The 20,365-nt window shown below is 41.1% G+C and overlaps 1 protein-coding gene across 3 annotated transcripts in view; it reads left to right on the plus strand.

Annotated features, from left to right (window-relative positions):
* MLLT10 (MLLT10 histone lysine methyltransferase DOT1L cofactor) overlaps positions 1–20,365 on the plus strand; it is a 238,691-nt gene that overhangs the window by 60,292 nt on the left and 158,034 nt on the right. For all 3 annotated transcript variants that reach the window (XM_084621830.1, XM_084621831.1, XM_084621832.1), the window contains exon 5: positions 14,591–14,700. In XM_084621830.1, the coding sequence (XP_084477956.1) occupies positions 14,591–14,700 (110 nt within the window). The remainder of the gene's footprint in view (positions 1–14,590; positions 14,701–20,365) is intronic.

Raw genomic sequence — 20,365 nt, forward strand, 5'->3', positions numbered from 1 at the left:
TAAGATGGCATGCGAGTCAATATTTAATGGCACGCTGCTGTATGCTGGATCTGTGCAGAGAGCAGCACGCCACTAAAAATCCTACCTGGCCCGGCCTGCTCTTTTCCGTCCCCTGCCCACACTCTCTCCTTGCAGGGCAGGCAAGCTTCCCCCTCCCCCAGCCTCTTCCCCCAGCGTGCTGGGTTCCTCCTCCGCTCCCTCCCTGTGGCCGATCAGCTGATGGCCCTTGCTAGGGAGCGGGAGAGGTAAAAGTGGAGCCACAGCGCGCTCTGTTCCGGGGACCTTGGGGAAGGGGGTGGAATCAGGGCATATCCCCTCCAGCCCTCTGCCATGAGCCACTCAGGGCAGGGGCTGGGAGCACCCCCACACCCCCAGCCCTCTGCCCTCACCCCTGAACCCTCCTCTCACACACACCCCAGCCCCGTGTCCTGACCCCTGCACGCCCCACAACCCCAGCCCTGACTCCAACACCCCCCACACATACCCAGCCCCCCCCCCCCACCCCATGCGCTGACCCCTGCACCCTCCTCATATACACCCAGCCCTCTGCCCTGATCCCCCGCCCACTCAACCCAAGCCCTGACTCCGGCACCCCCCACACATACCCAGTTCCCCCACACCCTATGCCCTGACTCTTGCACCCCCACATCCCCACTCCCACCCTGAGCACCAAACATTTAGAAAAGATGGATCATGTAGTCATATCTGACAGTGATAATGAAATTTCTAATCCCACAATAAGTAAGCATGATGTTAAACAGATACTAAGAAAGTTAAATGTGTATGGTCCTATGGGACCAAATAACTTGCACCCAGGAATTTTAAATGAATTAGCCAAGTTGTGAAGAAAAGATTAAAAATATTGAATTCTAGACACTAAAAATCATAAAGCAAATAAAAAGAACCCATCTTTTTTAAATCTCATTATTTTTAAACTAATATAATGATTTTTTCATGCCTGACTTATGCTTTCTGAAATGCTTTGGGTTAGCAATACTGGGTTTCTTGTCAGAGAAGGAAAACTACTTTTAAAGCAACCTAAAAATAACATTTTGTTTTAAAGCCTTCCAGACTTTTCTTTGGAAATAAGACTAGAAATCTGAGTTGGTTTTTTCAATTTTAGAAAAAATACAAAAATCAATACAAGAAGGGAAAAGTAGGAGAACATGAAAACGTGACTGGATATTTACCCCTGTAGCTTAGAAAAATCTGAAAAGTCTACTGTGGTTCTGTCTGGCTCCGGTAGTGGTTGACAAACTGGTAGTTGTGATGATGGCTGTTGATAGTGTTTCTTAAAAGGCTAGCACTGAAGACAAAGGGCAGTTATAGTCTTTCTGATCAGAACCTTATATAATAAAGAAAGTATGGGCTAGTAATTGCCAAAGGTAAGTATCGTTTTAGAAACAAATTAAAAGTATATTTATTTTGGGCAATTGTCTGTTAGGAGCTCCCAAGGGCTGCTGTTCCAAAGCAGGAATAAACCTCGCATCATGTTATGTCAACTGTCAAAGATCCCTCAAGGGCGCACTCACGGCCACAAATGTATATGGCATGGGAAGTCTTTCTAGGGCGCTCTGCAGCTGGAAGCAGTTTGTCTTACACCTCCCTTGATCCTGTATTTATATATGGGACAGGCATGACAGGAGCCAATGACTCCCTCCCCACCCCCACTACCAAGATACTAGCAGAGAAGATGGCAACATAGCAGCAGTTGTACAACATGCCAACTAGACATGGAGCCATTGATCACTACCCGTTGAGCCCGACAATTTAGCCAGCTTTCTGCCCACCTTATAGTGCATTCATCCAGCCCATACTTCCTTAACTTGCTGACAAGAATACTATGGGAGACCGTGTCAAAAGCTTTGCTAAAGTCAAGAAACAATACATCCACTGCTTTCCCTTCATCCACAGAACCAGTAATCTCATCATAAAAGGCGATTAGATTAGTCAGGCATGACCTTCCCTTGGTGAATCCATGCTGGCTGTTCCTGATCACTTTCCTCTCATGCAAGTGCTTCAGGATTGATTCTTTGAGGACCTGCTCCATGATTTTTCCAGGGACTGAGGTGAGGCTGACTGGCCTGTAGTTCCCAGGATCTTCCTTCTTCCCTTTTTTAAAGATTGGCACTACATTAGCCTTTTTCCAGTCATCCGGGACTTCCCCGGTTTGCCACGAGTTTTCAAAGATAATGGCCAGTGGCTCTGCAATCACAGCCGCCAATTCCTTCAGCACTCTCGGATGCAACTCGTCCGGCCCCATGGACTTGTGCATGTCCAGCTTTTCTAAATAGTCCCTAACCGCCTCTATCTCCACAGAGGGCTGGCCATCTCTTCCGCATTTTGTGATGCCCAGCGCAGCAGTCTGGGAGCTGACCTTGTTAGTGAAAACAGAGGCAAAAAAAAGCATTGAGTACATTAGCTTTTTCCACATCCTCTGTCACTAGGTTGCCTCCCTCATTCAGTAAGGGGCCCACACATTCCTTGGCTTTCTTCTTGTTGCCAACATACCTGAAGAAACCCTTCTTGTTACTCTTGACATCTCTGGCTAGCTGCAGCTCCAGGTGCGATTTGGCCCTCCTGATAACATTCCTACATGCCCGAGCAATATTTTTATACTCTTCCCTGGTCATATGTCCAACCTTCCACTTCTTGTAAGCTTCTTTTTTATGTTTAAGATCCGCTAGGATTTCACCATTAAGCCAAGCTGGTCGCCTGCCATATTTACTATTTTTTCGACTCATCGGGATGGTTTGTCCCTGTAACCTCAACAGGGATTCCTTGAAATACAGCCAGCTCTCCTGGACTCCTTTCCCCTTCAAGTTAGTCCCCCAGGGGATCCTGGCCATCCGTTATAATAGTTATAATGAAAGTAAAATACGTTGATTAAAAAAATCCAGTGCAAGAAATTCAGTTGTTACTGATTAGGTTATTCTATTATCTAATTTAAAAAAGTAAACAAGAAAAAAAACTGTAATCAAGCAGGAAGCTTCTGTCTTGACAATTTGATGCAAAGTAGGAATGCAAGAGTATGTACTACCATATTTGTAGAAACACTGAAAATCAGTTTAAATATACTTTAAAAATAACTTTTAAACTAGGGCTGTCAAGCGATTAAAAATATTAATAGTGATTAATTGCACTGTCAAACAGTAATAGTCTATCATGTATTTAAATATTTTTTGATGTTTTCTACATTTTCAAATATATTGATTTCACTTATAACACAGAATACAAAGTGTACATGCTCACTTTATATTTTTGATTACAAATGTTTGCACTGTAAAAATACAAAAGAAATCGTATTTTTCAATTCACCTAATACAAGTTCTGTAGTGCAGTCTTTTTATCATGAAAGTTGAACTTACAAATGTAGAATTATGTACAAAAAATAATTGCATTGAAAAATAAAACTACTTAAAACTTTAGAGCCTACAAGTCCACTCAGTCCTACTTCAGCCAATTGCTCAGACAAACAAGTTCGGTTACAATTTGCTGCCTGTTTCTTGTTTACAGTGTCACCTGAAAGTGAGAACAGATGTTCGCATGGCGTTGTTGTAGTCGGCATCACAGGATATTTACGTGACAGATATGCTAAAGATTCATATGTCCCTTCATGCTTAAATCACCATTCTAGAGGATATGAATCCATGCTGATGACAGGTTCCACTCGATAACGATCCAGAGCAGAGTGGATCGACGCATGTTCATTTTCATCATCTGAGTCAAATGCCATCAGCAGAAGGTTGATTTTCTTTTTTTGGTGGTTTGGGTTCTGTAGTTTCTGCATCAGAGTGTTGCTCTTCTAAGACATCTGAAAGCATGCTCCACACCTCATCCCTCTCAGATTTTGGAAGGCACTTCAGATTCTTAAACCTTGGGTTGAGTGCTGTATCTATCCTCAGATATCTCAGATTGGTACCTTCTTTGCATTTTGTCAAATTTGCAGTAAAAGTGTTCTTAAAACGAACATGTGCTGGGTCACATCTGAGACTGCTATAACATAAAATATATGGCAGAAAGGGAGTAACACAGAACAGGATACATACAAGGAGTTCAGTCACAAATTTAATTAACTGATGATTTTTTTAATGAGCATTATCAGCATGGAAGCATGTCCTCTGGCATGGTGGCTGAAGCATGAAGGGGCATATGAATGTTTAGCATATCTGGCACGTAAGTACCTTGCAACATTGGCTACAGAAGTGCCATGCGAATGCCTATTCTCACTTTCAGGTGACATTGTAAATAAGAAGCAGCCAACGGTATCTCCCGTAAATATAAACAAACTAGTTTATCTTAGTGATTGGCTGAACAAGAAGTAGGACTAAGTGGACTTGTAGTCTCTAAAGTTTTGCATTGTTTTGTTTTAGAGTGCAGTTATGTAACAAAAAAAAAAATCTACATTTGTAAGTTACACGTCCACGATAAAGAGATTGCACTACAGTACTTGTATGAGGTGAATTGAAATACATTTTTATCATTTTTACAGTGCAAATATTTGTAATAAAAATAACGTAAAGTGAGCACTGTACACTTTGTAATAGAAATGAATATATTTGAAAATGTAGAAAAACATCCAAAAATATTTCATACATTTCAAATTGGTATTCTGTTGTTTAACAGTGTGATTAATCGCGATTAATTTTTTTAATCTCAGTTAATTGTTTTGAGTTAATCGCATGAGTTAACTGTGATTAAACGACAGCCCTAATTTAAACACATTTCATTTTGCTGTTGTTAAACCTGAATGTTTATCATGTACATATCACTTCATTTTTAGAGGACTGAGCAAACCTTAACTTTTCAAATCAGCTACTAAAATAACCAATTAGTTTCAAAAGTTTTATCTCATTTTCAGTGCTTTTGAACAAAAACATGGTTTTTAGCTCTGCCTAAGATCATCCTGCTGAGAAATATGAAGATGCCTACCCCCTTTTAGAGAGCCAACAGGTCGTTTAACTGGCTGTAGATACTGAAGCATGTATTTCTAAAAAGTATTTAGAAAAACAATGTCACAATATAGTTTTCTGTAGTACAGGGGTTGGCAACCTATGGCACGCCTGCCTAAGATGGCATGCGAGTCAATATTTAATGGCACGCTGCTGTATGCTGGATCTGTGCAGAGAGCAGCACGCCACTAAAAATCCTACCTGGCCCGGCCTGCTCTTTTCCGTCCCCTGCCCACACTCTCTCCTTGCAGGGCAGGCAAGCTTCCCCCTCCCCCAGCCTCTTCCCCCAGCGTGCTGGGTTCCTCCTCCGCTCCCTCCCTGTGGCCGATCAGCTGATGGCCCTTGCTAGGGAGCGGGAGAGGTAAAAGTGGAGCCACAGCGCGCTCTGTTCCGGGGACCTTGGGGAAGGGGGTGGAATCAGGGCATATCCCCTCCAGCCCTCTGCCATGAGCCACTCAGGGCAGGGGCTGGGAGCACCCCCACACCCCCAGCCCTCTGCCCTCACCCCTGAACCCTCCTCTCACACACACCCCAGCCCCGTGTCCTGACCCCTGCACGCCCCACAACCCCAGCCCTGACTCCAACACCCCCCACACATACCCAGCCCCCCCCCCCACCCCATGCGCTGACCCCTGCACCCTCCTCATATACACCCAGCCCTCTGCCCTGATCCCCCGCCCACTCAACCCAAGCCCTGACTCCGGCACCCCCCACACATACCCAGTTCCCCCACACCCTATGCCCTGACTCTTGCACCCCCACATCCCCACTCCCACCCTGAGCACCAAACATTTAGAAAAGATGGATCATGTAGTCATATCTGACAGTGATAATGAAATTTCTAATCCCACAATAAGTAAGCATGATGTTAAACAGATACTAAGAAAGTTAAATGTGTATGGTCCTATGGGACCAAATAACTTGCACCCAGGAATTTTAAATGAATTAGCCAAGTTGTGAAGAAAAGATTAAAAATATTGAATTCTAGACACTAAAAATCATAAAGCAAATAAAAAGAACCCATCTTTTTTAAATCTCATTATTTTTAAACTAATATAATGATTTTTTCATGCCTGACTTATGCTTTCTGAAATGCTTTGGGTTAGCAATACTGGGTTTCTTGTCAGAGAAGGAAAACTACTTTTAAAGCAACCTAAAAATAACATTTTGTTTTAAAGCCTTCCAGACTTTTCTTTGGAAATAAGACTAGAAATCTGAGTTGGTTTTTTCAATTTTAGAAAAAATACAAAAATCAATACAAGAAGGGAAAAGTAGGAGAACATGAAAACGTGACTGGATATTTACCCCTGTAGCTTAGAAAAATCTGAAAAGTCTACTGTGGTTCTGTCTGGCTCCGGTAGTGGTTGACAAACTGGTAGTTGTGATGATGGCTGTTGATAGTGTTTCTTAAAAGGCTAGCACTGAAGACAAAGGGCAGTTATAGTCTTTCTGATCAGAACCTTATATAATAAAGAAAGTATGGGCTAGTAATTGCCAAAGGTAAGTATCGTTTTAGAAACAAATTAAAAGTATATTTATTTTGGGCAATTGTCTGTTAGGAGCTCCCAAGGGCTGCTGTTCCAAAGCAGGAATAAACCTCGCATCATGTTATGTCAACTGTCAAAGATCCCTCAAGGGCGCACTCACGGCCACAAATGTATATGGCATGGGAAGTCTTTCTAGGGCGCTCTGCAGCTGGAAGCAGTTTGTCTTACACCTCCCTTGATCCTGTATTTATATATGGGACAGGCATGACAGGAGCCAATGACTCCCTCCCCACCCCCACTACCAAGATACTAGCAGAGAAGATGGCAACATAGCAGTGTTCCCAGAGGGAGATGTAGGCAGGAACCCTTTCTCCCCCATCTACCTGTCTGGGAGGCATTGAGCACTAAGAACCCCCTTCTCCATAATATTTCATGAGGAAGCCTTAGATGCTCCAGCTTGAGTGTCTCACAGAAGATGTGTCTTATTCCTCCTTTGGGGAAGGGGTCTCCCAGAGGTCTCTATTGTGCTAATTTAAAAAAAAATTATTATTATATGTTGATCTTGTATATTGATATTGTATAAACCAGAATAAATAGACTTTAACTATAGGCAATTATTGGTCCTGGGCCTAACTGTTCTTTGTAGTGAAGGTCCAGTATAGAGCAGCATTCAGTGAAAAACTCAGCTTGGCTGTAATTAGAAGACCTTGAAACTGACACCGTGGATTTGCAGTGGAAATTCCTCACTCATGAAAGCGTTAAGATACTTCATTTTAGTCAGACTTTTTATAAAAAGAGAGGATATTTTTTCAGTGTCTCGGATATTCTGTAGATTAGTTACTGTAAATAGGAATTGGATAATTCCACAGTCTGTAGCCAATAAAAAATTGTATTTTGCCTGCTAATAACTGATGTAAGAAATTCGGAAGAAGGTGCTGAGCTTCTCTCTGTTGCCATGCTACAGCGTTAGTGGATTTTTCAGATTAGTTTCAGAGTAACAGCCGTGTTAGACTGTATTCGCAAAAAGAAAAGGAGTACTTGTGGCACCTTAGAGACTAACCAATTTATTTGAGCATAAGCTTTCGTGAGCTACAGCTCATTTCATCGGATGCATACTGTGGAAAGTGTAGAAGATCTTTTATACACACAAAGCATGAAAAAATACCTCCCCTTACCCCACTCTCCTGCTGGCAATGGCTTATCTAAAGTGATCACTGCTATTACCAGCAGGACAATGGGGTGGGAGGAGGTATTTTTTCATATTCTCTGTGTATAAATAAAGTCTGCTGCAGTTTCCACGGCATGCATCCGATGAAGTGAGCTGTAGCTCACGAAAGCTCATGCTCAAATAAATTGGTTAGTCTCTAAGGTGCCACAAGTACTCCTTTTCTTTTTGCGAATACAGACTAACACGGCTGTTACTCTGAAACCTGTCATTATGCAAGGCACTGCATTTAGCCGTATGGAGTGGAAATCTATCAACTGCATGAAAAAGCTTGTACAGATACAGACAGACATCATCTTCCTTTCCAAATGCAAACAGATGGACATCGTACCAAAAGGACTGAACGTAAAAATTCCATTACAATCTACATACCACACAGACTATGCTGACAGCTTGTGCCACACGCTCTCAAAGAAACTGCGGAATCACCTGATCAACATCCTCTACAGCAAACAGGGAAAGATTAAGAATGAGCTCTCAAAAATGGATACTCTCATAAAAAACCAACCTTCCACACAAACTTCCTCGTGGCTGGATTTTACTAAAACTAGACAAGCCATTTACAACGCACACTTTGCTTCTCTACAAAAGAAAAAGGACACTAAACTTTCTAAACTACTACATGCTACAAGGGGCCACAGCAATGGTTCCCTCAACCCACCTAGCAATATTGTTAACCTATCCAACTATAATCTCAGCCCAGCAGAAGCAGCTGTTCTATCTCGGGGCCTTTCCTTCTGCCCCTCCACCCCCACGAACATGATACAGTTCTGTGGCGACCTAGAATCCTATTTTCGACGTCTCCGACTCAAGGAATATTTCCAAAATACCTCTGAACAACATACTAATCCACAGAGACCTCCCAACCAACACTACAGAAAGAGGGATTCTAGGTGGACTCCTCCTGAAGGTCGAAACAGCAGACTGGACTTCTACATAGAGTGCTTCCGCCGACGTGCACGGGCTGAAATTGTGGAAAAGCAGCATCACTTGCCCCATAACCTCAGCCGTGCAGAACACAATGCCATCCACAGCCTCAGAAACAACTCTGACATCATAATCAAAAAGGCTGACAAAGGAGGTGCTGTTGTCGTCATGAATAGGTCGGAATATGAACAAGAGGCTGCTCGGCAGCTCTCCAACACGAATTTCTACAAGCCATTACCCTATGATCCCACTGAGAGTTACCAAAAGCAACTACAGCATTTGCTCAAGAAACTTCCTGAAAAAGCACAAGATCAAATCCGCACAGACACACCCCTGGAGCCCCGACCTGGGATATTCTATCTACTACCCAAGATCCATAAACCTGGAAATCCTGGGCGCCCCATCATCTCAGGCATTGGCACCCTGACAGCAGGATTGTCTGGCTATGTAGACTCCCTCCTCAGGCCCTACGCTACCAGCACTCCCAGCTACCTTCGAGACACCACTGACTTCCTAAGGAAACTTCAATCCATCGGTGATCTTCCTGATAACACCATCCTGGCCACTATGGATGTAGAAGCCCTCTACACCAACATTCCACACAAAGATGGACTACAAGCCGTCAGGAACACTATCCCCGATAATGTCACGGCTAACCTGGTGGCTGAACTTTGTGACTTTGTGCTTACCCATAACTATTTCACATTTGGGGACAATGTATACCTTCAGATCAGCGGCACTGCTATGGGTACCCGCATGGCCCCACAGTATGCCAACATTTTTATGGCTGATTTAGAACAACGCTTCCTCAGCTCTCGTCCCCTAAAGCCCCTACTCTACTTGCGCTATATTGATGACATCTTCATCATCTGGACCCATGGAAAAGAAGCCCTTGAGGAATTCCACCATGATTTCAACAATTTCCATCCCACCACCAACCTCAGCCTGGTCCAGTCCACACAAGAGATCCACTTCCTGGACACTACAGTGCTAATAAACAATGGTCACATAAACACCACCCTATACCGGAAACCTACTGACCGCTATTCCTACCTGCATGCCTCCAGCTTTCACCCTGACCACACCACACGATCCATCGTCTACAGCCACGCTCTGCGATACAACCGCATTTGCTCCAACCCCTCAGACAGAGACAAACACCTACAAGATCTCTGTCAAGCTTTCTTACAACTACAATACCCACCTGCTGAAGTAAAGAAACAGATTGATAGAGCCAGAAGAGTTCCCAGAAGTTACCTACTACAGGACAGGCCTAACAAAGAAAATAACAGAACGCCACTAGCCGTCACCTTCAGCCCCCAACTAAAACCCCTCCAACGCATTATTAAGGATCTACAACCTATCCTAAAGGATGACCCAACACTCTCACAAATCTTGGGAGACAGGCCAGTCCTTGCCTACAGACAGCCCCGCAACCTGAAGCAAATACTCACCAACAACCACATACCACAGAACAGAACCCCTAACCCAGGAACTGATCCTTGCAACAAAGCCCGTTGCCAGTTGTGCCCACATATCTATTCAGGGGACACCATCACAGGGCCTAATAACATCAGCCACACTATCAGAGGCTCGTATACTTGCACATCCACCAATGTGATATATGCCATCATGTGCCAGCAATGCCCCTCTGCCATGTACATTGGTCAAACTGGACAGTCTCTACGTAAAAGAATAAATGGACACAAATCAGAGGTCAAGAATTATAACATTCATAAACCAGTCGGAGAACACTTCAATCTCTCTGGTCACGCAATCACAGACATGAAGGTCGCTATCTTAAAACAAAAAAACTTCAAATCCAGACTCCAGCGAGAAACTGCTGAATTGGAATTCATTTGCAAATTGGATACTATTAATTTAGGGTTAAATAGAGACTGGGAGTGGCTAAGTCATTATGCAAGGTAGCCTATTTCCTCTTGTTCCCCCCCCCCCCCCCCCCCGATGTTCTGGTTTAACTTGGATTTAAACTTGGAGAGTGGTCAGTTTGGATGAGCTATTACCAGCAGGAGAATGAGTTTGTGTGTGTATGGGGGTGGAGGGGATGTGAGAAAACCTGGATTTGTGCTGGAAATGGCCCACCTTAATTATGCACATTGTAGGGAGAATGGTCACTTTGGATGAGCTATTACCAGCAGGATAGTGAGTTTGTGTGTGTGGTTTTTGGGAGGGGGGTGAGGGGGTGAGAGAACCTGGATTTGTGCAGGAAATGGCCCAACTTTATTATCATGCACATTGTGTAAAGAGTTGTCACTTTGGATGGGCTATCACCAGCAGGAGAGTGAATTTGTGTGGGGGGGTGGAGGGTGAGAAAACCTGGATTTGTGCTGGAAATGGCCCACCTGATGATCACTTTAGATAAGCTATTACCAGCAGGACAGTGGGGTGGGAGGAGGTATTTTTTCATATTCTCTGTGTATAAATAAAGTCTGCTGCAGTTTCCATGGCATGCATCCGATGAAGTGAGCTGTAGCTCACGAAAGCTCATGCTCAAATAAATTGGTTAGTCTCTAAGGTGCCACAAGTACTCCTCTCCTTACAAGGTGTATGATAATCAAGTTGGGTCATTTCCAGCACAAATCCAGGTTTTCTCACCCCCCACCCCCCCCAACACACACACAAACCCACTCTCTTGCTGGTAATAGCTTATCTAAAGTGACCACTCTCCTTACAATGTGTATGATAATCAAGGTGGGCCATTTCCAGCACAAATCCAGGGTTTAACAAGAACGTGTGTGTGGGGGGGGGGGGGCTGTTAGGAAAAAACAAGGGGAAATAGGTTACCTTGCATAATGACTTAGCCACTCCCAGTCTCTATTCAAGCCTAAGTTAATTGTATCCAATTCGCAAATGAATTCCAATTCAACAGTTTCTCTCTGGAGTCTGGATTTGAAGTTTTTTTGTTGAAGAATTGCAACTTTCATGTCTGTAATCGCGTGACCAGAGAGATTGAAGTGTTCTCCGACTGGTTTATGAATGTTATAATTCTTGACATCTGATTTGTGTCCATTTATACTTTTACATAGAGACTGTCCAGTTTGACCAATGTACATGGCAGAGGGGCATTGCTGGCACATGATGGTATATATCACATTGGTGGATGTGCAGGTGAACGAGCCGCTGATAGTGTGGCTGATGTTATTAGGCCCTGTGATGGTGTCCCCTGAATAGATATGTGGGCACAGTTGGCAACGGACTTTGTTGCAAGGATAGGTTCCTGGGTTAGTGGTTCTGTTGTGTGGTATGTGGTTGCTGGTGAGTATTTGCTTCAGGTTGGGGGGCTGTCTGTAGGCAAGGACTGGCCCAACTTGATTATCATTCACATTGTAAGGAGAAAGAAAAGGAGTACTTGTGGCACCTTAGAGACTAACCAATTTATTTGAGCATGAGCTTTCGTGAGCTGCTCACGAAAGCTCATGCTCAAATAAATTGGTTAGTCTCTAAGGTGCCACAAGTACTCCTTTTCTTTCTTGCGAATACAGACTAACACGGCTGTTACTCTGAAACCTGTCATTGTAAGGAGAGTGATCACTTTAGATAAGCTATTGCCAGCAGGAGAGTGGGGTGGGGGGTGGTATTTTTTCATGCTTTGTGTGTATAAAAGATCTTCTACACTTTCCATAGTATGCATCCGATGAAGTGAGCTGTAGCTCATGAAAGCTTATGCTCAAATAAATTGGTTAGTTTCTAAGGTGCCACAAGTACTCCTTTTCTTTTTTCAGATTAGTGACATTTTTACTGTATTGAACACTTTTCCAGATAGGAAAATTATTAGTATGATACTTCATGTGGAACATACTCACTTCTAATACTGTTGCTGTAAGTGTGTTTTTAATACTGTAGTGGCAGGAAGCCTAAAGCCTTAGCAAAGCCCTTGTATACTTTTATTTCCTGGAGTCACATTCCCATTAGCTGCTATGTTTTCAGCCAGAAGGATGGATAGAAGGGGGCAGGTCTGTGTGGGTCCTCCAAAGTTGTTGTTTGCAATGCTTTATGAATTAGACTTCAGGGTTTGTTTTTAAAAGAAATCAAGTTAGCAATTTACAAAATGACTATCTGTAAAAAAGGAGTGTGAAGAGTTCTACGAAAAGCCAGGTGGAGAAAACAGTAAAATAGAACAAGTAACTGAAGAACAAAATATTAATATGGTATGCCAAAGCTTGCCAGTCAACGAATGTTGCTGACTTGTAACCATTACCTGATCGAGTTTTGAATTTTCGACACAGATTAAAGTATTATACCAGCATATACTGAGAAAAACATCAGTTTAGTTTAAAAAAAGTTAAGAATCACCATCAGTCTGAGATCATTAGAGAACTAAGAAGCAGTCTTGTGTACAGTTTGTTTTTCTAATCATAAAGAGAACTGTTTGGAAAGCAAAACCTGCATTCTGTGATATGTTCCACTCATTTTAATACCAGTCTAGAGAGTTAGTAATACTGACTATTATAAATTGATGCTAACTTGTTAGAACAGCTATGTTTGGGAGTCAAGATGCTGCAGTTTTGATATTATGAAGTTGGGAAACTTAAGACTGAATATTGTAAGTTTTAAAATATTTTGGAAGATTCTCTTAATTACATTGGAGCTGTAATTTTACATCAATACAGAGGTAATTTTTTGATGTCTGGGGGAAAAAGCAACAGCTCATTCTACTCAAAATATCTAATTTTCCATTATTTGAAATGAATGTGAATATTTAGGGCACATAGTTAGCAGTGTGACTATAGGATGATGCAATTTATTTTTAAGAAGAATTCCACATATATTGCTAGTCTTGTGACAAAATACTGCACTGTGCACCATTCAGATAATTTCTGTTCTGTGGAAGTATAAGATACAGCCTAAATGATTAGACACACGAAGTTTCTTTTGAGTTGCAGCACCTCTGAACTGAATATTTTTACTTTTGTAATGTACAGAACTCTTTTTATATTAATAAGTGGTTCTTTCAGATTAACTGCCTAGTAGTTTGTATGTAAAACAATTCAAGGTAGAATATGGTGCATTCTTGAATAGCAAAGTAACTTTCAAGTTGAGTGTCTGCGATGAAACAGCAGCAAATACGATAAACTCTGTTCTTCAGCTGGCACAAACTGTTGATTCCCTTCGGAACAAAAGAAAACCTAGAATTAGGTGGGCTCCTTTCTAGGTCAGGAATCTGTGCAAATTGCTAGGAAAGTGAGACAAACAGGTTTTTTTTCCCCTTTGAAATATTGTTCAAGATCTACTAAAAGGTGGTAAGTGACAAAATATTTATTAATGAGCCCATGCTGATGTTTTTAAGTGAGACTATCAATATGAAGATGAAATGAAAATATGGGATTTACATATTGGAGCTAACAAGAGAGGAGACTGATCAAACAGTAATTCGTTCTTACTGTGGTGAAAGGATTATGGGACGAGAACCCTTTGGGGCAGAATGGTTATTAACTAACTGAACCCATGAATGTAGTAGTCAAAATAAAATTCATCTAGTGAGCTTAAGAGAAAATAAAGAAAATAACCCAATATGCAAAAGAAAGATTACATGGATAAGAAAGCTCACATAAATACTAGATTTTTCATAAAATATTTCTTTGCACAAATTGTTTCAAAATTTAAGGAATTTGTGCAGTTTATTTTAAATGTTGAACTTGTTGGTTCAAAGAATCCTAAAGAATCATCTCTTCTTCCATCAGTGAATTAGGATTTGTTTGGATAAATCATTACCTTTACCATTCCATCAGTATTATGTCTAAATTCTCTAGAGTTTGAGACAATAGACTCTTGAAAATGTATTGCAGCCAATCCTACCTTTGCATGCTATGATATGGTGGTGAATCTTTTTTTTAAAGTAACTTAAATCTGCAATGTTCTAAATAATTAAAACAGTCCATGGCAAAACATGATGTGAAAGGTTCTCTTTGCTGTAATTGAAATATCCTTTGAGTTTTTAAAAGGCATTAAAAATAAAATGCAATTATAACTTTTTGTAGGTTGGGCTCATGTGGTTTGTGCCCTGTACATTCCCGAGGTGCAGTTTGCAAATGTTTCTACAATGGAACCTATCGTGTTGCAGTCTGTTCCTCATGATCGTTATAATAAGGTATAATTATGTGTGTGTTTATGGCTTATGTCTCTGTATGTGACTTCATTATTTTAAAAAACTGTGATCGTTAGTTTTAAGCGTGTTAAAATATAATTTTAAAGTCAAGCATATAACTGGTACTTTGCATTTTTTTAAAAAGTATAATTTAACTTGAATGTATTGCATTAAACTTTTACAATATGCTTCTTTTTCGTACATAAAACAAAGCATTAGTTATTTCTAAAAAATTTCTATTATGTAATTTTTATACAAAATTCCAAGAGTTAATAAAGCATGATTATTAAAATGTTCTTCATTGCAGTACACCACAATGTCTTATTGAAATACTTATAAATTACATGGTATGAATTATCTAGGTATCTCCTTTATTCCAAAATATTCTATTGTTAAAAAAAATTACAATATTTTTAAATTACCGTTTTCAAAATAGATCCCTGGGGTAATAAGCATTTTGTTAAATTTTAGCTTCAATCTTTTTATTAATTATTGCTATTAACACTTATTTAGATATTGATATGACTATTCATAAACAAGTTTATTTTTTGTGTGTTAAGAACATAAAGGTTATATTAATCTATTACTACTAGATCCGGCAAACTATTATTGACCTAAGTAATGCCATTAATTTCAGTGGAATCACTTGTATGTGTAAGGACTACTCAAGTAAGTAAGGGTTTATAGGATTGAGCTGTTTTTCTTTTCTAGTCTTACAACACTTAATTGTTTACTCAATGTGTTCATTTGTGAATTTCTCTCATTTTCTACTTGTATCTGTCTACTAACTTCCTACCTCTTTGTAGTTCTTATAGTTTTCCTTTATGTGCTACTGATGAGCCTTTTTTTATTATCCATATATTTGCACGCATCCCTTTTCTATTTTTTATAGGGCTGTCAAACGATTAAAAAAATTAATTGCGAGATTTAAAAAAAAATCTCAATTCCTTGCAGTTTTAATCTCACTGTTAAACACTAATAGAATGGAAGCATGTCCTCTGGAATGGTGGCCGAAGCATGAAGGGGCATACGAATGTTTAACTTATCTGGCACGTAAATACCTTGCAACGCCAGCTACAACAGTGCCATGTAAATGCCTGTTCTCACTTTCAGCTGGCGTAAATAAAAGCGGGCAGCATTATCTCCCATAAATATAAACAAACTTGTTTGTCTTAGCGATTGGCTAAAAAAGGAGGAGGACTGAGTGGACTAGTTGCCTCTAAAGTTTTACATTGTTTTGTTTTTGAGTGCAGTTACCTAACAACAAAAAAAATCTACATTTGTAAGTTGCACTTTCATCATAGAGATTGAACTACAGCAGTAGTTCTCAAACTTTCTAGACTACTGTACCCCTTTCAGGAGTCTGTTTGTCTTGCATACCCTAAGTTTCACCTCACTTAAAAACTACTTGCTTATAAAATCAGACATAAAAATACAAAAGTGTCACAGCACACTATTACTGAAATATTGCTTATGTTCTCATTTTGTCTGTGTGAAATTGTAGTTTGTACTGACTTTGCTGGTGGTTTTCATGTAGCCTGTTGTAAAACTAGCCAGATATCTAGATGAGTTGATGTACCTCCTGGAAGACCTCTGCGTACCCCCAGGGGTACACATCCCACTGGTTGAGAACTACAACACATGTATGAGGTGAATTGAAAAATTCTATTTCTTTTGTTTATCTTTATTACAGCACAAATATTTGTAATAAAATAATAATATAAAGTGAACACTGTACACTTTGTATTCTGTTGCAATTGAAAATCAGTATATTTGAAAATGTAGAAAACATTCAAAATATTTAAATGGTATTGTATTAACAGTTTTCAGAGTAACAGCCGTGTTAGTCTGTATTCGCAAAAAGAAAAGGAGTACTTGTGGCACCTTAGAGACTAACACATCTATTTGAGCATAAGCTTTTGTGAGCTGTAGCTCATGAAAACTTATGCTCAAATAAATTTGCCACATGTACTCCTTTTTTTGTATTAACAGTGCGATTAAAACTGCGATTAAGCATTAGTATTTTTAATCACGTTAATTTGTTTAGAGTTAATCGCTTGAGTTTACTGCAACTAATTGACAGTTCATTTTTTTTTTTTATATATACTTTCTATTATGGCTGTTCTAAGGGTCACAGACAGAATTTTCAGGGATTGGAACAAGAATAGGATTCCCTAGTAATGACAATCTTGCATCATTTCTGGTTTAGATCCTTTAGAGAATTAACTCTCATTTATCTTTCCCCATCTCCACACTGTGTTTCCCTTTTTGTATTTCATATCTTTGCCGTTATTTTTTTTTTTCACTCCTTCATATTTTCTGATCCCGCTCTTTTGGCTTTTCCCTGCTTTTTTCACATTCTGCTAATCTCTACTACCTGGTATTTTTGCTCCTTTCACCTACCAGGGCTTCAGAATGGCCCAGGGACACGTAGGGCTTGTCTACACTTAAAACAGCATAGCTGTAGTGCTTCAGTATAAACATTTCCTATGCTGATGGGAGGGATTCTCCCATTGGTGTAGGTAATCCACTTTCCTAAGAGGTGGTAGCTAGGTTGACAAAAGAATTCTTCCATCGACACAGGGATTTAGGTCATCTTAACTGTGTTGCTCAGGGGTGTGGATTTTTCACACAGTAGCACAGATATGCTGTTGCACCTGTTCAGTCCTGTCTCCCCACTAACTCTGGGCCTGTGAGACATCTGCAGTTACACGGTCCCCCTTGCAATGGCAATGACTTTTTTTCCCCTTTTTCCTGCTGGTCTCTCTTTGCTTGTGAAAAGTTTTCTTCTTTGGGTTTGTTTCAAAGTCGTGTGTGTGTCTGTCACCATTTCCATTTATGTTGATTGAAATTGTGTGGATAAATCTCTGTGCGCTACTTTGAAAATTTACCCTTTAATCTCTCTCATTAATTTTCTCTGCCATTCTCTAGCAGTTTTTGTTTGCTGCTAGCACTAAAATCTTTGCAAACTGCTTGCTTAAACTATTGTATTTACAATCAAACGATATTGTTCCTCCCCACTAATACCACAGTTTACATTTGGTTGGTCTGTAGCTAACTGAAAGTCCTTCACCCACTTGTCAGGCGTGAATGACATGGAAATCCCAGACCAAATACAATCTTTCTCTCTCCTAGTTTTTAGTTTGGTGCTTTTGAAGGTGAGGTTCAAACTGAAACAGGTCTATTTTCATGTTTAGGAATCTACCTAAGATTAGTCTGCTTGTTATTTAATGAAGATATGGTGGAACTTGTTTTATTGGACAGTTTGGACTTAATTTGCAGCGGCCTCCCCCCTCCCCCCCATCAATCATTTTGAGAATCATTTGAGATGTAACCTTTCTTGGTCTCTCAAATTATTCTTTCTTACTAGTTTGCAGTGTTGAATCTGTGCTGGTCCCAGGATATTAGAGACAAAGTGGGTGAAGTAATTTATTTTATTGGACCAACTTCTGTTGATGAAAGAGACAAGTTTTCAAGCTTATACAGTGCTCTTCTTCAGGTCTGAGAAAGATACTCAGTGTCACAGCTAAATACGTGGTGGAACAGATTGTTTAGCAAAAGTATTTAACATATATTATAAGAGACTATTCAAGGTCAAATGGCTAATTAATATTTCTAGAGTCGTAGGACAAAAAAGGGGGATTAGGGGGTTACAGATTGTGGTAAAAAGCCATAAATTCAATGTATTTTTTAAGGCTATCTACACTAGGACTTTTGTCACGGGTATGAAAAAAAACACCCCTCTGACTGACATAAGTTTCACCAACAAAAGTGCAGGTGCGGACAGCACTATGTCGTCCGGAGACGCTCTCCCACCGACATAGCTACCGCTGCTCATTGGGCTCTCTTGCCAGCATAGAGTGGCCACACGGGAGACCTTTCGGCGGTGCAACTGCAGTGGTACAGCTTTGCCACTGTAAGGTTTCTAGTGGAGACATAGTCAAAGTCAGTGATTTTTAGTGTCCAGCAAAGTTATGAATTTCAGCTCCTAGAATTGTCTTTTGAAGGTATTGTGTTGGGTTCCTTTGAGGATGAGGACTGACAGATAAGATATGGAGTAATTGCTTTGTTATTGGTAGGATCTGGTGGTGCTTTGGGTTGGTGTGTCCTGGTCTGTGCAAGCTCCCCAGAGAGCAGGGCACACCAACTCAAAGTGGCATCAGACCCTGCCATAACAGATGCAAAACCTGCAGACATATCTCCACTGCTACGATAATAAATACTCATTACTTGCTTTTCAAGATCTGTGGGTCCTGAGCATACCTATCACTACATGTGGTATACCTCATCCGGTGTACTTAGATGTCCCATAACAACTATGTGAGTGAAATGAGACAATCGCCCTCCTCTTAATTTAACTTGCACAGAAAAGTGATAAGACAAAAACACCACATCATGTGTGGGTGAACACTGTTCACAAAGCTATCACGGTACATCTGACCTCTGTCCTCATCCTCAAAGGCAACCTGCACAATATCTTCAGAAGGCAGACTAGGGAGCTTAAATTCATATCTTTGCTACACACTAAAAATCATGAATTTAATGAAGACACTGGGTTTATGGTTCAATACAGGGGTGGCCAACCTGAGCCTGAGAAGGAGCCAGAATTTACCAGTATACATTGCCAAAGAGCCACAGTAATATGTCAGCAGACCCACATCCGCTCCCCGCCTGCTCCCAGCACCTCTCACCTACCAGCAGTCCTGCCAATCAGTGCCTCCCCTTCCCTCCCCATCCGCTGTTTCATGGTGTGCAGGAGGCTGTGGGGTGCGGGGAGGGTGAGGAGCGAGGGCATGACAGGCTCAGGGGAGAGGGCAGGAAGGGGTGGAGCGGGGGCAGAGTCTGTGGCAGAGCCAGGGGTTGAGCAGTGAGCACCCCCCGGCACATTGGAAAGTTGGCGCCTGCAGCTCCAGCCCCAGAGTCAGTGCTTAGACAAGGAGCCGCATATTAACTTCTGAAGAGCCGCATGTGGTTCTGGAGCCACAGGTTGTTGTATTAAACCAGGGGTAGCCAATCTGTAACTCACTAAGCCCCCTTTTTTGTCTTACAAATACAGAGGTGTTAACTGGTCACTTCACCTTGAATGGTCTCTTACAATGTGTTAACTACTTATGCTAAACAATCTGTTCCACTTTATATTTAGTTATGACACTGTAAGTACCTTTCCCAGACCTGAAGAAGAAGCTCTGTGTAAGCGGGAAAGCTTTTGTCTTTCACCAACAGGAGTTGGTCCAATAAAAGATATTTCCTCACCCATCTTGTTTCTCATCCTTGTCAGGGTAGATTTCAGCTATGGTCTTGGGGGGATTTTATGTTAATTTTCTTTTATTAGAGCTGAGACTTCTTACTTTAGCCAACCCTCAGCCTGTGAAATGCACTTGATTACACTGTTTAGTGATGCTTTATTTGATTCAGGTTATTGCTCTTAAATACTGCAAAATTTTGTGAGCGTGTAGCTGAGAATAGTGGACTTGTCAGTGGCAGAGGCATAGTTAAATGCCTGCCAGTATCCTTGAGATGAACCCAGGCTGGGAGTGGCTGTTTACCAAGAGGTACCACTGTGCCAGCTCAGAGCAAAGGACCAGCCCAGCAGGCCCCTTCTGGGGGGACCAGGAGGACGCCTATCATGTGGTCCAGACACTTCATGGTTAAAACTAGGGGTGGAGTG

Source organism: Lepidochelys olivacea (assembly GCF_965140295.1).
Source record: "Lepidochelys olivacea isolate rLepOli2 genome assembly, chromosome: 2".
NCBI classification, from domain to species: Eukaryota; Metazoa; Chordata; order Testudines; family Cheloniidae; genus Lepidochelys; species Lepidochelys olivacea.